At 34.8% G+C, this 23,895-nt stretch overlaps 1 protein-coding gene across 1 annotated transcript in view; it reads left to right on the top strand.

Moving 5' to 3' along the window:
- CCDC91 (coiled-coil domain containing 91) overlaps positions 1-23,895 on the top strand; it is a 312,709-nt gene that overhangs the window by 147,855 nt on the left and 140,959 nt on the right. The window contains exon 8 of the mRNA XM_079714620.1: positions 13,638-13,745. Coding sequence (XP_079570746.1) covers positions 13,638-13,745 — 108 coding nt within the window. The remainder of the gene's footprint in view (positions 1-13,637; positions 13,746-23,895) is intronic.

Raw genomic sequence — 23,895 nt, 5'->3', positions numbered from 1 at the left:
GATAATGAATATTGTATGGCTAATAATAATGCTGTTAATAAGTATTAGCTATTTAGTTATTATTATACTCAATATATCCATTTTCTAGCATAGAAATTTTAATGTATTGTCATTATCTTACACCTGACTATTAATTAGCTTACTTCTCACAATTATACAGTGTGGATTCTTGTTTCAGTCTTTTTTAGAAATAGCTATTTAAGGAAAAGAGGTTGTGGTCATATTCCTAGGCTTCTGTTAAAAAGTCAGCGTTCTTTTGTTCATTTAGAAAGTAAATAGCTTGCTCCAGATTGATGAAAAGGACATGTGAAATTCTGTTAAAGTGCAGAAGAAAACAAAATTAAAACTAACCTAATGTGCTATATATGCCAACTTTTCCCATAATGTTTACTTAATTTTGTTTATTTTTTCTTTCATGGCAAACAATCTTTTATCCCGATAATTAACAACAGTAAAGTAAATGTAGATCTTGGAAGGCTTTCCATAGGAGCATGCCACATCTAAGATTGTTTACTGCAAGCAACATAAGAATTTTCCTTTACTTATTTGAGCTTTTGTCTTGAAATTGTCATTTTCTAGTATATATGCTGGCTCAGACTTCACAGTTCTTTATGTCTGTAGTTTTGTCTATCAAATATTACTATCCATGATACGGAGTACATTTTTTTAAGATAATGAGTAGTTGTATTAGTATGCTGCTCTTTTGTTTATGATGCTCTCAACAGTTGTCATTGATCAGGGAATCTTAACCCCTTGGTTCTCACCTTTTGCAGCACATAAAAAATTACTTGGGTTGCTTTTAAAAAAATCATATCAATCAATCTTCTTCTCTGGAAATTTAAAATCAGTTCACGTAGGTGGGGTCTAGATATCTGTTTTCTGAAGTTCTAGGAGTCATTCTGCTACCCTAAAGGGGTTGTTAATCATTGTCTTATCCCTACATATTTGTTTGCCTATCAATATAGTCTATCTATTTCAGCCTGTTGCTATTTCCCCCATTTTTATTATCTAAATTGAACCTGTCAAGATTGTGTGTGTGTGTGTGTGTGTGTGTGTGTGTATGTGTTTAGACTGAAATCACTGGGAAATTTTTCCATATGAGAAAGATGAGAGATATTCTGACAGATCTAAATGACTGTCAGAAGGACTGCTCTTTGTTTTTAAAAGTTACAAAAGAAACAAAAGTTTTAGCTGCAACTAAGAAACTAGATTTATCTCAGGTTAAGATTTTTTTAAACTTATATCTTGTTTTCCTTTATGTGGGATACATGATCAGTCTAAGAAAAAATTTCTTTATAGTGGTGTATTGGTATAGTAGCACAGAGAGACTAGCAAAGAAAATCATACATGGAAAAAATACAGGCATATTTGCTAAAATAAATGTAATTCTGTTACTTAGGGAATATGATGCCTAGTCTTTTAAAGAGAAAGTATCTCACTATCTCCATTTCTTGCACAGATATGTTTGCTTCTTGGTTTTCTTTTCAGAAGTATCTCTGTGTACATATATTCAATTAATATACTTTATATAAGCGCTTGAGGTAAAACCATTTTAGATGTTGACACATTCTTAAAATGAATTTTCTTTTTATCCAAAATAACTTTGGGGAAGAATTTTCCAAAGAAAGTACTAGTTGACTCAGTGTGTTAAAGTTCAAAGCTAGAACTTTTGCTAACATGCTGTAACAGTGAGTGGAAAGTACTCAAGAAATTAAGTTTAACATGTTGTTTTTATTTTACTTTACTTTGAGTCCAGTTCATTGAAGCTTCCAATCTGACACAAATAAGATAACATATTTTTTGGTTAATGTTTTTGTTTCACTACTATATACTGAATCTTCTTTTTCAAGGCAATGACAAAAGACTCCCCTCTCTTTTTTTTTTTTCTTTTTTTCATGTGGTGTTTGCTTTAAGATAGATCAGTTAGAAAAAGAGCTTTCCCTTTTGAAACTTTAGTTTACGGAATTTTTTATTTCTTCCTAAAGTTAGATTTACAAGTTATTTTCTTGGTTCTGGCTCAACTTGTTTATTTTTCAAATTAAATTATACTCTGTTGTTTTTGTTGTTTAAACTTAAGGGATTTAGACATTTTTCAAATCATAGCAGATAGGAGAAGTGTTGAAACATTGAAGTTGACATAGTTGACAGATTAGTAAAATGGTGATTAGAAATTAGCCTGAAAAAGGCAAAAAGGAAAATGCATTTTGATTTAATATTTGTATGCAAACACCAAATAAATTATAACTATAGTGATTTAAGGTCTATTATATGTTTCTTGGCCCTCTTGTGGGTGCCTAAGCAACATGTTTTCTGTGTCGGTTTTTTGGTGATATGAAAATTAGTTCCTGGTCATCACATTCATCTTGAAACTAGGAGGGTTTTTATACCCTCTTCTCAAGCTCTAGAGCTTTCTTTCTCACCCTTGTGTTTTGTGTGCATGTTTTTGGCCAAGTGGAATACATTTACAAAACTCATGCTTATTTATGTATATCTACATATTTCAAGATATTTCCACCAAACTAGATATATAGACACATACTCATTTTGCAGTCTTTGTTCCTGAAGCTTGACTGAATTGATGATCTTTAATTTGGTGTATTACAGCCCAGATGTCAAAAGCCAATGAGTGCCAGACACATGAATAGTGCTTATAAATATTCGACAGTTTTAATGAGAAAGCAAGGAATGGGCAGTTCTTTTCTAAAGTGTTAGAACATTTTATGAAGAGAATTTTCTGATTTTTTTCTTGTGTTTAAGTATCAGAGTATTGAATCAGATGCAGTAGAGTTTTGACTTATCAGACACACATATTTTCACTATTCATAAGTGAAAAATGATGCAAAATTGCTATATAAACTTCATTTGTTTTGTAATTATCTTGATTAAAACTCTTGATATATTTATTTCCCATTTTGACAGCCTTGGTTTTATTGAGAATATTGGTTCGCTGTGCATTTCTCAAAGGTTAAGTATGCCTTAAGTCCCTTTTGCTAAGTATTGCTTTGACTTTTAGCAATGTAACATATGTCAGATGCCAGCTTGGAATATCACATGCCTGCTGTATTCCATTTTTCAAAAGCATCTACTTGCTAGTATTTTATTTGAACTCTTGAGTTGTTTGTACTGTTTTATAAGGGAGAACATAATACATTTTGGAGACCAATTTTTCCCAGGGTGTAGAATTACTTTTATTGTATAAAGTTCTGCTCCAAGGAGGGGGAACAACTTTTTCTCTTCTTTTGATGTATTCCCTTGATTAGAGATTGCTAACTTTTTGTGCAAAGAGGGGATAAGTAAAAATGAAGTTATAAGATCTTTTATATATCTTTTTTTTAAATTCCACCCTTTTGTTAACCCAAAGATATGAAATAAATTTATAGTTTTAGTTATTTGATTGAACAAGGATTTTTATAAATTCCAGCTTTTATCATATGATCAGATTTTTCCTGGACAAATAAAGATGTTTTCTGTTGCCAATAGCGTTTGGCCTAACAGCATGCTAGATACTAGTGATTGGTTTGGAACTAACAACTTGGCTTGTCCATTCTTATCCCTCCCATCAAACTTAACCTCAGCAGAGGATTGAGAAAGGTTTGGTAGTTGAAAATAGTTCTTATGTGCCTCTGAGTTTCCTGAGCTAAGCCAGAATTTTGCATGCAAGGCTATTCTTGTGGTTTTCCAACCAGGCCAAAGCCAAAAGGCATTGAAAACCTTGCAAGAAAACTTGTTTTAATATAGATTTAAGGCTTGCCTTTATATTGTGACTAGATTTTCAGCCTCATGGTCAAAGGAATGAAGGAGAGACTTCATTCTGTATTAAGGGGATAAATTTCAATTTTTTGCTGCAGAGAAGACCTTGAAGAATACCTCCAAAGATTAACAAAAGAATTAATGAATAGGTTTTGCTTAATTGTTTCTTAAGACATGTAAGATCTGCCTTTCCCCATTAGTTATTTTTGGCTTACCTTCCAAAATGCACTTTAAATGTTATGGGTTCTTTTTTGTATCACATCAGGCTAATATTTATGACTAATGTTGATCAGACTTGAGAATTTTATCAATATGAGTCTGTCCCACCCAGATATTGTTGATTAATTACAGATTTCCACTTATTATCATGAAAAGTCAAGCTGCTCTATTATAAGTACCTTCCATCTATAATAATATTAGCTTTCCACGTTGAATGAGGCTGGATCTGTTTTGTTATGATGGGGTTGAAAGTATTTTTCAAAGCTTCCTTTTAACAAGGTTATTCAGGAGGCTTCTACATCTAGTAACATTGCTGGAAGAGTGATTATATAGTAGTATCTGTAAAGAATATCATTTCTGTAACTATTCCAATCGACTTGATTTATCAGTTATGTGGTTCTTAATCTTCCATTATTCTAGTGAACCGAATTGTCAGCAAGGCCTGTCTGTAATCAGGCATTTTCAATTTTCGATAGAACTGAAGACTTACGTAGTAATTAGACTTTAGAAGAAAAGTAATCGATGTCTGTTATAGATTTATTTTTATTCAGTTTTTATTGGCAACCAGTAGTCCAGTTAGTGAAAGACTGCATACCATAGTTCTTAGAGGCAGAAAAGATAAACTGGTGAAAGTTATTCTTTTAAGTCCAAATGAAGATATGTACGCAAGAAACTACTTTTAAGGTTTTTTTAAAAATTTATTTTATTTATTTATTTTTGGCTGCATTGGGTCTTTGTTGTGGTGTGTGGGCTTCTCATGGCGGTGGCTTCTCTTGCTGTGGAGCGCAGGCTCAGTAGATGTGGCACACGGGCTCAGTAGTTGTGACTCACGGGCTCTAGAGAGCAGGCTCAGTAGTTGTGATGCACGGGCTTAGTTGCTCCGCGGCATGTGGGATCTTCCCGGACCAGGGCTCGAGCCTGTGTCCCCTGCATTGGCAGGCGGATTCCCAACCACTGCGCCACTAGGGGAGCCCTAAGATTTTTTTTTCTTTTTTTTTTTTTAATTTCTTGCCTGTTTGAAAAGTTATAAAAGAGGGGTGGTTAACTTTATTCTTTAATCTGAACTATAAAACACTGACTCTGAGGAAGGAAAGCAGAGATGTAAGAACCAGTGACAGTTGAAGAACAGCGTTTTAAGATATCTGTCACATTTCTAATTAGTGTGTGATCCAGTATCAAAATAGACAGCTGGTTTTGATTTTATCTGTTAAATTCTAGTTAATCAACTTTGGGGAAATGATATATGAGAATATAGATCTTATACCAAGGATAAATTATTAGGGAGTAGAATGATTTGCTCAAAGTATCTTATTTTTTGACAAGGAAACATATGTGTGCAATACAAAATTCAAAAGATATAGAAATATGCATAGTAAAAATTAAATTTTGCTCCCATTGCTGTCTGGGTATCAGTCCCCATCTATGTTTCAAGCTTTATGGCTTCCAGAGGTGGGATAATTTGCTTAAAATTGTCATGTCTCTGATTTGCAGTGAATTGATCATCAAATTGTTTTATAGCAGTGAGAAAGGAATTCCATTTGAAGAATAATCCATGTAGAGTCTGATTTAGTACATATAGTTAGAAGCACCAAGTTCCAAGGGTGTCCTGTTTCGGTTTTTTAACAGGATATTCATGTAGCCAAATATTTTGGTAATTAATCCATTGTAACAACCTAATTTGAGTTCCAACAAGCACTACTTTGTATTATCTTATAATGGTGAAATACTTCCATACTAGTTAATATATTAACAGTTCCTCTGAGCCACTTTGATGACTTTGTCCCTTCCCCTGAGGCTTCTCCCGAACCCCACACAATCAAGCTAGAGCTCAGCACTGCCGGGGCCTCTGGCACCTATTCCAGTGCTGGGAATGGCACTTCTGATTGTTTTGTGCCCAATCCAATGGATTTTAAATAATTTACACATCTCCCCGAACATTATCATTTCTGTAATATATGGTTAATTTTTAACTGAAAAAGAACCAGTTGACGTATGTTAAATTCTCATCTAAGTTTGCAACATTCTTCTCTTTGTGATCAAAAAGAAAACATAAAGGAAAATTTAATCTTTGTCAGTATGTCTTCTAATAAAATTGATTTATATGAATCCTCTTATCTCTCTCAATGTTGATGGCTTTTCAATGTGAGTAAAAGTTCTTTTCTAATCTTTGAGATCTATGTTTTATGAATGGATCTCTATTAATTTGGAGGAAAATTGTTTTAATGGTCTTAAATCTAGTAATTTAAAAAATAATGTTGATCCTAACTTGAATCCACATAGCATGAGTTTCCTTTATCATGAAAATGAAGAATTTAGTTCTCAAAAATCAGCAAATGGTTAGAACAATTCTATTTTGAAATGTTATCAATGTAAAGAATTAAATTAACACTTATAATTTCACAGAATTCCTTTATTACTGGCAGAGAAGAAACTCTATTGTTCTCCCTATTTATTAAATAAGGCATCTGAGACACGGAGAAACACAGTGCCTTGATCAAACACATACAAGGAGAGGAGGAGCTGTAAATAAAAGCCAGGTCATTCAAAGCTTGATGCAGGACTCTGTTCAACAAATTATGCTGCCTCCTTGGAAGGTTAATGACTGTGTATTTAAGCCAAATACTTCTGACACCTATATGGGTTTCTTTCTTTCTGTGGTTTCTGATATTTCAGAAAATGACATGTGTAGGTCTTTAGTGTTTAATAACTAGGTGCTTCATTTAATCCTCTGAAAGATTCTGAAGAGATTTAGTCAGAGTTCTTTTTTTCCTTTTCTTTCCTTCCTTCCTTTCTTTCTTCTTCTTCTTCTTTTTTTTTTTAAACTGAAACTGTAGCTCTTATTCAAGTCACAAGGAATAATACTGTGATATCTGAGGGAGAGGCATGTCCATATGGCAGCTTTTCAGAAGTTTAAAGTAGCCGGAAGGCAGACATGCAGCGTCTCTCTGCTGTACTTAATTTTAGAAACTTCTTAATTTTAATGTGTTGTCCATGGCACAAAAGAAATTTTCACTGGGAGACATTAGTGGTGTTTGAGGTAACAACTCTTATGTTACTAGAATCCCTTAACAACAAGGCCAACAGGAATGATTCCCTCTGTCCTTAAGGTTTTCTTTGGCTTTCACAGACTCCAATGCACTTTATAGCATAGCTAGACTATATTAAATTTCCATGTTTAGATATATACCCATAATTTCACATTTTTCTTTTTGAATTGTATAGTGCCACTGCACTGTATTTCAAATACATAGAAAAACCTAGGATCACTGCAATTCCAAATGCTTTAGATCTGTAACAAGATAAATTTTCAGCAGCCTGAACATGACCTTGATACTACTGCTTGTTTTAGTTAAGGAAAAGGAGGGCAGAATCTTTTGTTTTTTAATCCTTTTACCCATAATTTTAGGTATTAGTTTCTGTCCTGCTTTCTAAAAAGAAATATGACCAAATCCATCACTATCACTCCTCACACATCTGGAGTTTACTCTTGAGAAACATGCACCTTCATTCTCCCCAAGGGTTGAACTTAAAGGTTCTGGTGTTGCCTAACTTCTGCCTGCCTGGGTAGCAGGAGACCATGAACCTAAACTTGAATTTGGATCCAGTTTTGAGTAAACTTAAGTTGAGTAAACTTAAGTTGAATAAACTTAAGCCTTAAGTTGAGATTGAAGTTTTTCCTCTAGAGAGTTATACTCCCTAGTCCTTTTTACATCATACTTTTAAATCACTTCCCAGTGATAGTTGTGTGTTTTTTTTTTAATTTCTATTTATTTATTTTTGGCTGCGCCACACAGTATATGGGATCTTAGTTCCCTGACCAGGGATTGAACCCATGCCCCCCACAGTGGAAACACGGAATCTTAACCACTGGACCACCAGGGAACTCCCCACTAATACATTTTAATCTCATTAATTCTTTTTGTATTCCAACAAAATTTTCTAAAATGTCTAAATATTGTTTTCAGAGATAGCCTAATGTTTCTGTTCTAATGCAACTAAATCTGTACCACAATTGAATTACTAGCTCACTGAGGTCTTAAAATATATATATATACATATATATATATATATATATATATATATGTATATATATATCAAACTATCAGTTTCTCTTCCCAAATGATAAGCCAACAAAGCTATAGATTGACATTTTTAGATCCCAAAATTGGCAAAAGATACTTTTGATTAGCCAAGAGTCATTGAACATTAAGATAAGTTAGTCAGCTGCCATTATTTGGACACTATATCCTCATTTTCGTAATCTGTGTTGCCAGTCTATTCAGTATAAAATGGAGAATGTAAGTATTATGGAAGAACTGCATGCTAATAGACAAAGTGTCCAGATAAAGTTCAAGTAAGTATTACTTGCCAGATATACTTGTAGCATATCTATGGCACTTTTCTGTGAGACCATGAAAAACACTCAACTGGGTTTTCTTGTTTTGGTTTTTTTTTAATATTTATTTATTTATTTGGCTGCACTGGGTCTTAGTTGCGGCAGGTGTGATCTTTGTTGTCGTATGCAGGATCTAGTTACCTGACCAGGGATCAAACCGGGCCCCCTGCATGGGAGCGTGGAGTCTTAACCACTGGATCACCAGGGAAGTCCCTCAACTAGTTCTTATTAGGATTAACTCCTTCCTTACCAGAGAGTATAGTCGAATTACTCTTAATTCTACTGAATAAGAAATGTTCATGCATGGTGCGTTAGTTATGTTTCTAACCTACTTGTATATGTGTAGCCTACAAAAATCAGTGCTACATATTTTCTTTCTCACAAATTGTCTATTAATGGAGAAATTCTTGATAGCATTTGAGTGCTTTTGATACTTTGCAACATTGTTTGAAGATACTATGTATCAGATTATAGAAACTTTCATGTTTGAACAGAATTAAAATGCCTTTCCATGGTTCTATATAATTCTGTTCCTCTGGAAGTCTGGCGTAGCTATAGGATCTGATGGAATTCCCTGGTTCATATGATCTGCACTGGCCTTTTTTCTAGTTCTATAACTCATTAGCCTTTTTCCCATGCTAGGACTTTGTACTTTTTTCTTTGACGCAAATCTTCTTCCCTCAGGCTTAACATATGACGTTTTCCCCCCCTTTTGTGACTTCTCAAGAGAGCTCTTGACTTTTCCCTCCATTATTCTTTTCCTTTTTATCCCTTTTTAATTTTCTTTACAGCATATAACACCATCAGAAATAGTTTATTGTGTACCTCCCAATCTTCCTTGTCTTCCCCACTTTCCCTATCCGCTTGCCAGTAATGTAAATTCAGGGGAGTCAGGCCCATATCTGTTTTGTTCAGTCTGCATCACCAGTGCCTAGAACAATGTCTGGAATAAAGTATGCATTCAGTAAATATTAGTTGAATAAATGGAGAATTAACAAATAATTAAGTGGCTATAAAATAGAATAAGTGATTAGTTCATGAAGAGAAAACTGCTTTACCAGGTTGGAATGGCTAAGACAAACAGGGAACGGGAACCAAAAGGGTGGACCTGAACCCAGTTCTTTGTTCCACTTAGTTTTTTCATATGATTTTGGGCTCATTTCTTAACCTTTGTGTCTGTTTCTTTATCTGTAGAACAGGTATGTAGAGCTTATGGAAAAAGATGGATGAATGATTCAATGAAATGACTGAAGTTCATCATTTTTCATATATATCAGTTAAGTAGGCTCTCCTTTTGAATAACAAACTTGCTTATATGTTTGAAACTTTGAGGGAATATTACAAGACATGCTAACAAGTTTAAGAGCCTTTCAAAATTTGAAGTAATATTTTGTTCAAAAATAGCACTTACTCCAGAAAAAACATAAAAGTGTCCCTTCAGAGTTCTAACTTACTCTTTTGCTGATACCTTTTAGTTTTGCTTATTTTATTTTTAGTTAAAAGTTGGAAAAGATCTGAAACAGATTTTTGAAAAGCAAACTATGATATTTTTCCAAGAAAGATGAAATTGTGCTTGATTTCAAATGACCCTTTACAACAATTAATTTGTACTACTGCAGTCAAAAAGCTAAACTAAGAATACAATGAACAGACATAATTAACATCAATGTTTTAATAGTTTCTCTATGACTAGGCAAGTAATAAGGCTTGGACATACTGAAATCATGATTCATTTCTTCAGTTCATTCAACACATATTCCATATATTCCAATTACAATTATAATAGTACCTATATATTAGGTACTATTGTAGGTACAATAGTACCTACAGTGAAATAAGCACTGTGTTTAATCAGTGAATTAAACACAGATTCCTATTCTCCTGGAGCTTCAGTTTTAGTGGGGATATTTATTATATGTTTTGCCTCTAGCTTGCTCCATAGCCTTATACTTTTCTGCATTTGTAAAGCATGACTTAGAGGATTGACTTTTAAAATAATTTTAATTTTTACTGCCTAAAATTAGCTATGAAGTGTTCTTTTAAGGTTATGTGCTAAATACCAACATGATATTAATGTTTCAGAGACCATTTGGTTCTTTAGACACATCTGCTCTGCAAATCTGGACAAATAATTGGGCTATTTCAAGGGAGAAGAGAATTCTGTGGATTTGTTGGGACAGTGGATTGTAGTTTGGTTTGCAGTAGTCCACTTGAGCTATACTTCTCTACTCATTTAAATTCCAGTGTATATTCAGTTCCATTAAAAATAAACTATCTACTGCTTATGGGTATTTGTTGGTGTGGGGTGGTTTTTGACCTAATATCTTTGTTTTCTCTGAGTCTAATCATAGAATTTATAACATACTTTTTTTTCAAGGAGTTTATAGTCCTTCTCATACTGTATTTTATTTACTCAAAATTTATACTTGTAGAGTAGAAAGAATGAACATTTCTAGTCTAAAATAATTAAAAAAAAATTCAGATCTCTGGTAGGGATTAACAGGAACAAATTTGGTAACTGAACTTGGTAGTTATAATTTGAAGCTCAGTGAACTTTCCAGTGAATATTGGTATCATTTATACTATGATTTTAAAATATTAATCTTAATACAAGGATTGTCACTCACCAAATAGCTATTGCATGTGTCTGCTATGTACAAAGAACTCTGTAAGAAGCTGTGTGTGATACATAAAGATGAGTATAAAGTTGACATAGTTCCTGTACTAAAGAAATCTATGATCTTGTTCACACCTTTAAAATTATTCTTGAAGAAGTGTGGTAAATAGTTTTGCTCAAGCTCAGTTAAGTTATCCCCTGGGATGGTACAGAAAATCTCTGATAAGACTGAAGCTAAAACCTAAACCTGTTGAAAATTAACAAAACATTCCCTGCCTTTGGTAGCATTTTTTTTCATTATGGAGTGTTTATATACATCTTTGTTTTTCTGCCTCTACATACCCTGAGAGTCTTAATGCTTTATTTGTGTTGAGAATAGTTTAAAATAGCTTATAAAAGAAGTAATTCTTTAATGTACATTTTTGTAGTGTTGTATTCAATATAAGCCCAAGGGAAGGGTTCCTTGTGTCTTTGATATCTGTAGAGACGATTACAAAGGAAAAAAAAATTACAGGGAAATGTTGACTAATGTTCATTTTTATACTTACAGCACACAAGAAATTTTAAGGCAGTTATTATGGTATATTACCTAGGAAAACAAATATCCAGTTATATAATGATAGATCAAGCCATAGAAGCATGCAGCTAGTACCATTGTGTATTGCTAAGTATGTCCATAATGAATATTCTAGTTCTAAAGATGGTTTTTGAACATTACCTCTTTTGTTTGGACTTTGTCACTAATAATTCCACAGTTCAGTATTATAGGCCAATTTTTAAAAAAGAAATCTTATTATTTTATTTAAAAAATCTTGTCATTATCCTATGGTACTTGGCCTCCTTGAAGTTTGGAAGAAAATAAGTATGTAGTGTACAAATCAATCACCAGAGGAAAAAATACTATTCATTTGTATTTCTTAATTATGGTGAGAAAATATTATTTTATTTCATTAACTTACCTGTCCCTCCAAATGATATAATTTACTAGAAAATCACAACTGGGTATTTAACCTGGGATTATTTGGAATCACGGCAAATGGGAAGTGAAACAGTTCTTACCATCAAGCAAAACAATTCTGCCGTAACCCAAGTCCCCCAAAAGAATGGCATTTTTCTCTCTACAAAAGTTGCCATGAATATACCCAACAGAATTGTCCATAATTGTATCATCCTTTAAATTTTCTGAAGTCCAATGAATAGTATTGTATTTTGCCATAGGTAAATTAGAGCTTTACATTATCTAGTCACAGTTTAAGAGGTTAAATTATAGTGTCTTCTATAAATTATCATTATGGAATCTTTAGAGGACATATAATGTATAAATGAAGGGCTAAAGCAGTCCTTTATATTTTGGTTAAACCGTGGTCAGAGGTTTATTTTCCTTTACTAGTTTACTAGTAATTCTGCAGCTTCAGAGTGACAACTATTGAATTATAGGAGTAGTAGCATCATCAGACAGTTAAACATTGCAAAAGAAAGGTAATTATTTGAAGATTTGAGACTTATTCAGAGGTTTTCAAAATATTTTTGTCTCAATTTTAAAAAATACATATATATTTATTTAGCCTCTTAATGCATGTTGTTTCCAGCCAAGTAAATCTGTTTTCAAAGCAGAGATTATTTAAGAGATTTGGCATATTTTTCTTTTCTTGGCGAATGTACCAAAGGTCTGTTTTCTATAAGACATGTGTCTGTTTCAACTTACTATTTTGATTATGAATAGTTTGTTTTCCAGATAGACCTTCAAAAATAGAATATTTGCTAAAGAGTTCTTATGTATATGGTTAAATGCATATTTTAGAATGATTTAGGATTTATAAATAGCATGTAAGATAATACTGGGAACATGTTAACTATAACATATAATGCCTGAAAAAAAAAGGAAAAAAAGATGATAATATTGTAAACATCTCCAATAAGGAAGTGAGTGGGTGGAACATCTTCCAGTGTTGATTTGGCTCCCCTTAGAATAGTGTTAACATCTTTATATTTAACTGACCGAGCTTCCAGCGTTTACACTATCCACTTTAGTTTGTCTAGTCTCCCAAGTTTTATTACTTTTTATGAATATTGCCTTAAGATTCTGACTTCCACACTTTGCCTTATACCTTTTCACATTAGGGGCATGAACTTCCTGGGGGGCAGCTCTTTTATGTTTGAAATTGCTCAGAGTTTCCATCTGCTTTTACTTGATTTGTGGTCTTGAAGATCATGCTTGGCCCATGGGATATTACAGTGTGCCGAGAGGATGTGGAGTTTTGTCAGCCAGTGAAATATGTCTGGTTTTTTTCTCTTCTCTTTTTTTTCAGCAGCTTTCACATGCTTCTCATCCTGTGTGGTCTTCACTAAACTGAATTTATATTTAACAGAACTACTCACCCTCTTTATCGTCTTCTATGACTTGGCCTTTTTACCGAGAAGGTGTGTGGAAGGAACATCTAAGCCAAACAACTAGTCTTGGCAATAGGAAAACCTAAAACCGAAAGCTTAAAGTAGTGTTATATATGAATTTGCTTTAATATTCACAAATGTGTATTTTGTAATGCAGAATAGTATCATATTTCAGATATCTACAACTGTCAAAAACATTTCTCATGCCAACAGTAGATTCCAAGTTTTGTCTGTGATCCAAATGACTTTTTTGCTTGTTTTTAGGCACTACTGCAGTCTTCAGTTAAGCAACAAGTAGAAGCTATTGAAAAACAGTACATTTCTGCAATAGAGAAACAAGCACACAAGTGTGAGGAGTTAATAAATACTCAGGTAATAAAATTGCACATCCATTATATATTTATACTTTTCTTCTGACTCTCTTCCCCTGAGAGCTCTATAGCTGTTTATTCAGTTTCATGCCATTTACTTTCCTTGGTGTATTTTGGAGAAAAAAATATGCTTATGTAAACTCAGTGTTAAAATTTCAGAATTTTATGATAGACTAAATATAGGACTAAAGGCCTGAAATATGTAGATCTTCCCCAAATTAACGATAATTCTTATGCTAATTTCTGGGTTATATTATTTATCAAATAACAGAAGCAAAAGAGATTACTGTAAATGTATTATGGCATCTGAAATGACTTTTAGTGGTACAAGATTTAAAATAACATTTGAAGTACATATTTATGTTTGAATTACATTTCATTGCTTCTAGGAATTAGTTTGTGTTTAAAATTATTTTCTGGTGATTCTTTTTTCTTTTCTCGATTTAATGTCTTAGAAAGCATTGCAGACATGATTATTGGATTTACATTAAACAATCAGTTGAAGAGCATATATGTATATGTCATAGTATGAATAATTAATGCAAGAAGTTCCCAGCAACACTTTTGAATAACATAAAACTTGGTAGGTGAAAATAAAATCAACCTTATACAAAGGACCTATTTTGTATCACAGGAAGAAAATATACTAATAGGAAAACAAAATTAGGTCTAGAATTTAAATGGAGATTTATAAACATACCACTCTATCCCCAAGATTGGGGATATCTCACTGTAGTTCTGATTTGCATTTCTCTAATGATTAATGATGTTGAGCATTCTTTCATGTGTTTGTTGGCAATCTGTATATCTTATTTTGGACAAATGTCTGTTTAGGTCTTCTGCCCATTTTAAGACTGGGTTGTTTGGTTTTTTGATATTGAGCTTCATGAGCTGCTTGTATATTTTGGAGATTAATCATTTGTTAGTTGCTTCATTTGCAAATATTTTCTCCCATTCTCAGGGTTGTCTTTTCACCTTGTTTATGGTTTCCGTTGCTGTGCAAAAGCTTTTAAGTTTCATTAGGTCCCATTTATTTTTTATTTTGTTTCCATTTCTCTAGGAGGTGGGTCAACAAGGATCTTGCTGTGATTTATGTCATAGAGTATTCTGCCTATTTTCCTCTAAGAGTCTGATAGTGTCTGCCCTTACATTTAGGTCTTTAATCCATTTTGAGTTTATTTTTGTGTATGGTGTTAGGGAGTATTCTAATTTCATTCTTTCACATGCAGCTGTCCAGTTTTCCCAGCACCACTTATTGAAGAGGCTGTCTTTTCTCCACTGTATATTCTTGCCTCCTTTATCAAAGATAAGGTGACCGTATTTGCGTGGGTTTATCTCTGGGCTTTCTGTCCTGTTCCATTGATCTATATTTCTGTTTCTGTGCCAGTACCATACTGTCTTGATGATTACTGTAGCTTTGTAGTATAGTCTGAAGTCAGGGAGCCTGATTCCTCCAGCTCCGTTTTTCTTTCTCAAGATTGTTTTAGCTATTCGGGGTCTTTTATGTTTCCATACAAATTGTGAAATGTTTTATTCTAGTTCTGTGAAAAATGCCAGAGGTTGTTTGATAGGGATTGCATTGAATCTGTAGATTGCTTTGGGTAGTACAGTCATTTTCACAATGTTGATTGTTCCAATCCAAGAACATGGTATATCTCTCCATCTATTTGTATCATCTTTAATTTCTTTCATCAGTGTCTTATAATTTTCTGCATACAGGTCTTTTGTCTCCTTAGGTAGGTTTATTCCTAAGTATTTTATTCTTTTTGTTGCAATGGGAAGTGGGAGTGTTTTCTTAATTTCACTTTCAGATTTTTCATCATTAGTGTATAGGAATGCAAGAGATTTCTGTGCATTAATTTTGTATCCTGCTACTTTTACCAAATTCATTGATTAACTTTAGTAGTTTTCTGGTAGCATCTTTAGGATTCTCTATGTATAGTATCATGTCAAATTCAAACAGTGACAGTTTTACTTCTTTTCTGATTTGGATTCCTTTTATTTCTTTTCTTCTCTGATTGCTGTGGCTAAAACTTCCAAAACTATGTTGAATAATAGTGGTGAGAGTGGGCAACCTTATCTTGTTCCTGATCTTAGTGGAAATGGTTTCAGTTTTTCACCATTGAGGACCATGTTGGCTGTGGGTATGTCATGTATAGCCTTTGTTATGTTGAGGAAAGGTCCCTCTATACCTACTTTCTGGAGGGTTTTTATCATAAATGGGTGTTGAATTTTGTTGAAAGCTTTCTCTGCATCTATTGAGATCATCATATGGTTTTTCTCCTCCAATTGTTAATATGGTGTATCACACTGATTGATTTGCGTATATTGAAGAATCCTTGTATTCCTGGGATAAACCCCACTTGATCATCATGTATGATCCTTTTAATGTGTTGTTGGATTCTGTTTGCTAGTATTTCGTTAAGGATTTTTGCATCTATGTTCATCAGTGATATTGGCCTGTAGTTTTCTTTCTTTGTGACATCTTTGTCTGGTTTTGGTATGAGGGTGATTGTGGCCTTGTAGAATGAGTTTGGGAGTGTTCCTCCCTCTGCTATATTTTGAAAGAGTTTGAGAAGGATAGGTGTTAGCTCTTCTCTAAATGTTTGATAGAATTCGCCTGTGAAGCCATCTGGTCCTGGGCTTTTGTTTGTTGGAAGAATTTTAATCACAGTTTCAATTTCAGTGCTTGTGACTGGTCTGTTCATATTTTCTATTTCTTCCTGGTTCAGTCTCGTAAGGTTGTGCATTTCTAAGAATTTGTCCATTTCTTCCAGGTTGTCCATTTTATTAGCATATAGTTGCTTGTAGTAGTCTGTCATGATCCTTTGTATTTCTGCAGTATCAGTTTTTACTTCTCCTTTTTCATTTCTAATTCTATTGATTTGAGTCTTCTCCCTTTTTTTCTTAATGAGTCTGGCTAATGGTTTATCAATCTTGTTTATCTTCTCAAAGAACTAGCTTTTAGTTTTATTGATCTTTGCTATTGTTTCCTTCATTCTTTTTCATTCATTTCTCATCTGATCTTTATGATTTCTTTACTTCTGCTAACTTTGGAATTTTCTTGTCCTTCTTTCTCTGAATGCTTTAGGTGTAAGCTTAGGTTATTTATCTGAGATGTTTCTCTTTCTTAAGGTAGGATTGTATTGATATAAACTTCCCTCTTAGAACTGCTTTTGGTGCATCCCATAGGTATTGCGTCATCGTGTTTTCATTGTCATTTGTTTCTAGGTATTTTTTGATTTCCTCTTTGATTTCTTCAGTGATCTCTTGGTTATTAAGTAGTGCATTGTTTAGCCTCCATGTGTTTGTATTTTTTACAGATTTTTTCCTGTAATTGATATCTAGTCTCATAACGTTGTGGTCAGAAAAGATGCTTGATACAATTTCAATTTTCTTAAATTTACCAAGGCTTGATTTGTGACCCATGATGTAATCTATCCTGGAGAATATTCCATGAGCAATTGAGAAGAATGTGTATTCTCTTGTTTTTGGATGGAATATCCTATAAATGTCAGTTAAGTCCATCTTTTTTTTTTTTTTTTTTTTTTTTTTTTTTTCACGGTACGCGGGCCTCTCACTGTTGCGGCCTCTCCCGCTGCGGAGCACAGGCTCAGTGGCCATGGCTGACAGGCCCAGCCGCTCCGCGGCATATGGGATCCTCCCGGACTGGGGCACGAACCCGCGTCCCCTGCACCGGCAGGCGGACTCTCAACCACTGCGCCACCAGGGAAGCCCAAGTCCATCTTTTTTAATGTATCATTTAAAGCTTGTGTTTCCTTATTCGTTTTCATTTTGGATGATCTGTCCATCGGTGAAAGTGGGATATTAAAGTCTCCTACTATGATTGTGTTACTGTCGATTTCCCCTTTTACGGCTGTTAGGGTTTGCCTTATGTATTGAGGTGCTCCTATGTTGGGTGCATAAATATTTACAACTGTTATATTTTCTTCTTGGATTGATCCCTAGATCATTATGTAGTGTCCTTCTTTGTCTCTTGTAAGTCTTTCTTTTAAAGTCTGTTTTGTCTGATATGAGACATCCCCTCACTTTCAGTCTGTATGTGTCCCTAGGTTTAAAGTGGGTCGCTTGTAGACAGCATATATACGGGTCTTGTTTTTGTATACATCCAGCCAGTCTATGTCTTTTGGTTGCAGCATTTAATCCATTTACATTTAAGGTAATTATCGATATGTATGTTTCTTTTACCATTTTCTTAATTGTTTTGGGTTTGTTATTGTAGGTCTTTTCTTTCTCTTGTGTTTCCTGCCTAGAGAAGTTCCTTTAGCATTTGTTGTAAGGCTGGTTTGGTGGTGCTGAATTCTCTTAGCTTTTGCTTGTCTGTAAAGGTTTTAATTTCTCCGTCAAATCTGAATGAGACCCTTGCTGGGTAGAGTAATCTTGGTTTTAGGTTTTTCCCTTTCATCACTTTAAATATGTCTTGCCGCTCCCTTTTGTCTTTCAGAGTTTCTGCTGAAGGATCAGCTGTTAACCTTATGGAGATTCCCTTGTGTGTTGTTGATTTTCCCTTGCTGCTTTTAACATTTTTTCTTTGTATTTAATTTTGATAGTTTGATTAATATGTGTCTTGGCATGTTTCTCCTTGGATTTATCCTGTATGGGACTCTCTATGCCTCCTCGACTTGATTAACTATTTCCTTTCCCGTATTAGGGAAGTTTTCAACTATAATCCCTTCAAATATTTTCTCAGTCCCTTTCTTTTTCTCTTCTTCTTCTGGGACCCCTATAATTCGAATGTCGGTGGGTTTAATGTTGTCCCAGAGGTCCTGAGACTGTCCTCAATTCTTTTCATTCTTTTTTCTTTATCTGCTCTGCAGTAGTTATTTCCACTATTTTACCTTCCAGGTAACTTACCTGTTATTCTGCTATTGATCCCTTTTAGAGAATTTTTGATTTCATTTATTGTGTTGTCCATCACTGTTTGTTTGCTCTTTAGTTCTTCTAGGTCCTTGTTAAATGTTTCTTGCATTTTCTCCATTCTATTTCCACGATTCTGGATCATCTTTACTATCATTATTCTGAATTCTTTTTCAGGTAGACTGCCTATTTCTTCTTCATTTGTTAGGTCTGGTGGGTTTTTTTCCTTGCTCCTTCATCTGCTTTGTGTTTCTCTGTCTTCTCATTTTGCTAAACTTACTGTGTTTGGGAATCTCCTTTTTGCAGGCTGCAGGTTCATAGTTCCCATTGTTTTTGGTGTCTGTCCCCAGTGGGTATGGTTGGTTCAGTGGCTTGTGTAGACTTCCTGGTGGAGGGGACTAGTGCCTGTGTTCTGGTGGATGAGGCTGGATCTTGTCTTTCTGGTGGGCAGGTCCACGTGTGGTGGTGTGTTTTGGAGTGTCTGTGGCCTTATTATGATTTTAGGCAGCCTCTCTGCTCATCGAGGTGTTTGTGTTCCTTTCTTGCTAGTTGTTTGACATAGGTTGTCCAGCAGTATATATTGCTGGTCGTTGAGTGAAACTGGGTGTCGGTGTTGAGATGGGAGATCTCTGGGAGATTTTCGCCATTTCATATTATATGGAGCTGGAAGGTCTCTTTTGGACCAGTGTCCTGAACTTGGCTCTCCCACCTCAGAGGCACAGCCGTGACGTCTGGCAATCCTGTACTGCACTGAAGGATTCTTCATTTGTGATGTCATTCATTAAAAAAAAGCCCATGGCCCCACAACAATAGGCTGTGGTAATAGTCCTGTATCTTTCCTGGCCTGCTGTGTCCTGCTAGTGTTGGAGGGTCTCCTGCAGAGGCAGGGGGCAGCAGTGGCTCACTAACGGACAAGAACACTGGCAGCAGAAGTTCTGGGAAGTACCCCTTGGCGTGAGCCCTCCTCAGTGTCTTTTTAATAAATGGCTTGGAAGAGGAAATACATAGGAAATTTTATAAATTTGATGTAACAATTATACTCTTTTGGATGGTGAAATACCAGGTTGTCAGAGATATGAAGTATATGACTACATAAATGGACAGAAAACTCCCAGAGAAGAATAGGTCATAGAATTGTGAAAGAGCATAAGGCATGAATTAGCCAAGCCAGGCTAGGTTATGTCCTAAACTCTCTGGCTTCCGACAGCAACGGTTTATGTCATACTAATTCTCCATGTACATTGAGAATTCTTTAGGGGCTCAGTGTCATGATGTCCTCACCCTAGGAACTAGCCTGATAGCATAGTTTCTGTTGGAACATTACCTATTATTTGTAGAGTGAAAAAAATCCCAGTCAGATTTCCTACTGGTAAGTCAGCATTCTGGACTGGAAATGACACTTCCACTCCCAATTTGTATCTACAGTGCCCCCACATAGTCATAATGGGCCCAGGAAGTAAGATCCTACTATGAATCTGGAAGGGAGAGCACAGGAAATATTTGATAAGCAGAACTAATATACCACGGTCTGCTCTTTTGGTCACCAAATATTCCCAGTCTCCATGTCTCAGGCAAATTTGCTTACCTGCCCACATGGGAGAGGTAAGTTCTATCCAGCTGTAGCCTCAACCTCAGAAGTCCAGGATCTTTGAGTGACAGGTGGGAAATAATGTGTTGCAGTCTCTATATCATCAGTTCCAGATATATAGTCCCTTTTGACCTGAAGAGCCAGAAACTTAAATGTATGTTGTTTATCCCCAACATATCTAGTATATAGTGTCAAGATAAAGGTTGGGTATGTACTATGAATGCTCTCAGTAGGAAAGATGAAGAATCAGAGATGCACAGCTATTGTTAGTATGTAGCAGTTCTAAAATCTCAATGAACAGATTCAGTAAGGATCTCTGCTGTGGGGGTAGGATTGCTCTTTGATTTACTGTGATTTGATTTACTTTTCAGAGTTTAGGGCCAGGGTCTCTAGTCCGTTGTTCTTTATGATCTTGTAGGGTTAGAATTTTTCCGTATCTTTTTTTTTGCTATACCTAATGTGAGTATTGGAGATTATACCATTTCTCGGCCTGCTCCCTGTCTATAAAAATTCAGGAGCCCTGGGTCATTTTAGGGTAGCAGGTAGTCACAGTTCAGGATAATGATTCTTTTGGCTTTTTATCTGTTTGGTTGCAAACAGCTCCATTTGTCAGATGCAGACCCATGGTTATGTTAGAGACCTGTGTTCTAGATTTAATATGTTTATATGCTTTCCACCCTCATGCTTGCCTATCTGTCTGTCTCTCTTTTTCTGATTAAAAATAGCTTTTTTATCAAACCTGGGTTGAGGAAATCCCAGTTGGTCTCTTTTCCCCAAACCATTTGGTCCAAATGAAAGGATGTACAGGAGAGTCACAGCCTTATTGGCACTTTGCTTGGAGGCACTTTAACCCATTGAATCTTTAACAGTGGGTATGACTACGTATTTGCTATTTGCAATAGCATGTTAAAGAATAAAATACCATGGAATCAATTTAACCAAGGAAGAGAAAGACTTGTAAACTAAAAATGACGAAACATTGCTGAAAGAAATGAAAAATAGCCTAAATAAATGGAAAGACATCCCATGTTCATCAGCTGACAAATATCTGGTAAAGAGCACTCAAGACTACCACAGGACATTTAGAGGATCAAAAGCAATCCAGTGTGATGAAATACTATTTAAAAAACTAAACACTTAAAGGGAAGGTGACTATTAGGTAAAAATCATGTAAAGTTTAGAAATGGTATCTCACACATGTTTTTCAAATCATATTTCTTGAGATGTTATTTGAAATTTGAAAGAAGTAAATTTAATTTAATAAAAATAATACCTGAATGATTCCTTATAATAATTTAATTCAACCTTTCATGTATATATGTGTCTCTTTTTTTCTCTTGCTCTCGTTTTTTTTTTTGTTCTTTTCAAGTTAAGAATTTAAGGGAAAAACAAGGTAACACTAAAGAGTAGTTACAAGCCTGTGCACTGGAGTCAGACTGCCTGAATTATCCCTGGCTTTGTCACTTAGCTATGTTTCTGTGGAATGTCCCTTAACCTCTCTGCCTTATTTTTCTCATCTATGAAATGTAACTCCTACCTCATAGGATTGTCATGAGTATTATATGACATTAGATTTGAATAGTGCTTAGGATAGAACTTGGCACATTCTAGGTAGTTGTTGATATTAGCTACATTATTATCAACTTTGTTATTCTTGGCCAAGATCAATTGTCTGGCTACTCTCAGAATCAGGGCCAGAATTCACATTTTTTGATTTCTAGTCTACAGAAGAAAGGCTACTTATTTGTAGTTCATGTTTTGTCATGTGTGTGGTATAAAAATGTCATCAGCCTTTAAATTTTTGAACATTTGTCCTGGGGCCACTTATATGAATGCTAGATCAACATTTTGTCCCTCTCTCTCTCTTCCTTATTCAATGAGGGCCTTTTATATGACTGTCACTCTGCTGGATTATATGGATATAAATTGAGCAAGACAGTCCTTCTAGTAAGTAGGGAAAATAGATGACATAATTACAAAGTAGTGTGGTAAGTCATGATGAAATAAAAAGTTACATGAGAGTACATTAAAGGAGTATGTAACTCCTTCATATTGAGTAAGGGAACACATATTGGACTAATGATGAGTTCTCTGAGCGTTCATAGATTATAGTGATGTCAGAACTGAGAATTGAGCATGAGAGAGGTATGTGGAATAGCACATTCAAAATCCTTTAGATGAGAGAGTGCAATATAGATGTTTGACAAGGGGTGAGGCTATTTGAGACTGCCAAATGAAAGATAATTTTATGCCATAGAAAGGATCATAAAGGACCTTGTCTGTCACATTATCTGACAGGAAATTGGGTGCTATTAAAAGATATTAACTAGAGAAGGGACATTTGTCCCAACTGGTTGTTATTGTTTGTTTTCTTATGATTGAATTTTAAGAGTTCTTTACATATTCTGTTTATAAATCTTTCCTGAGATATTTGATGTTCAAATACTTTACCATAGTCTATGGCTTGTCTTTTCTTCTAATGTATTTACAAGAGCAGAAATTTTAAATGATATGAAATGCAGTTTTCCAGTTTTCTTTCTATGGATCATTCTTTTGGTGTTATATGTAAGAAGTCTTAACCTAACCCAAAATCAAAAAGATTTTCTTCTATGTTTAATTTTTAAAGTTTTAGTTCATAATTTCAGGTTTATAAGTGATTCAAAGTATTCCTTTGATTTTTATATATGGTTCTAGATACGGATTGAAGTTCCCTTTTTTTGCATATGGATATCTAAGCATTATAGTCTTAATTGCTAAAAAGACTCTTCTTTTACCAGTAAATTTCCTTTGTACCTTCATCAAAAAATCAATCATGTATGTGTGGGTTTATTACGTGACTCTCTACCAGTTCCATTTATCTATTTGTCTATCTCAACTCCAGTACTATACTGTTTATTTACTGTAGATATTTAATAAGTCTTGAAGTCCTGCAATATTGTTCTTATATTTCAAAGTTGTTTTGGCTATTCTAGGTCACTCATATTTCCATGTAATTTTTATAATCAGCCTGTCAATTTCTACAGCAAAGCATGCTGGGATGTTTTGAACTGTGTTTACTCACAACCAAATACTCTTGACACCAAATATGTGGGTTTTAACGCCAAGCAATTCTCTAGTTCTATGTGGACACCAACTGGATGTCTTAAAGTCAATTTAATTCTGACACTACCCAGAGTTAGTGCAGAGCCCACTGGTTAAGGGCTCAGTTCCATAAGACTACCCTACTTCAAATGCCAGTCCCAAGTCCTAGGCCTCCTGTATTTCTGACCAACTGGCTATAAATCAAGGGTTTCCACAAATGCCTCCCGAGGTTTGATAATCTATTAGAATGGCTCACACAACTCAGGAATATGCTTTACTTACTATTGCCAATTTATTATAAAGGATGAAACTTAGGAACAGCCAAATGGAAGAGATGCATAGGGCAAAGTAAGGATGAGAAGGGGCACTGTGGAGCATTCATACCTTCTCTGGGTATGTCACTCTCCCAGCACCTTGATGTGTTCACTAACCTGGAAGCTCTCTGAATCCTGTTGTTTAGGGGTTTTGATGGAGGTTTCATTACTTGGGTATGATTGATTAAAGCATTGGCCATTGTTGATTAACTCAGTCTTCAGCACCTCTCCCTTCCCTAGAAGTTGGGGAAGAGGGTGAGGCTGAATGTTCCAACCCTCCAGTCACATGA

This window comes from Hyperoodon ampullatus, assembly GCF_949752795.1.
Source record: "Hyperoodon ampullatus genome assembly, chromosome: 11".
NCBI classification, from domain to species: domain Eukaryota; kingdom Metazoa; phylum Chordata; class Mammalia; order Artiodactyla; family Ziphiidae; genus Hyperoodon; species Hyperoodon ampullatus.
Note: the sequence above shows the minus strand (reverse complement) of the source record. Positions and strands in the feature narration are given on the sequence as shown.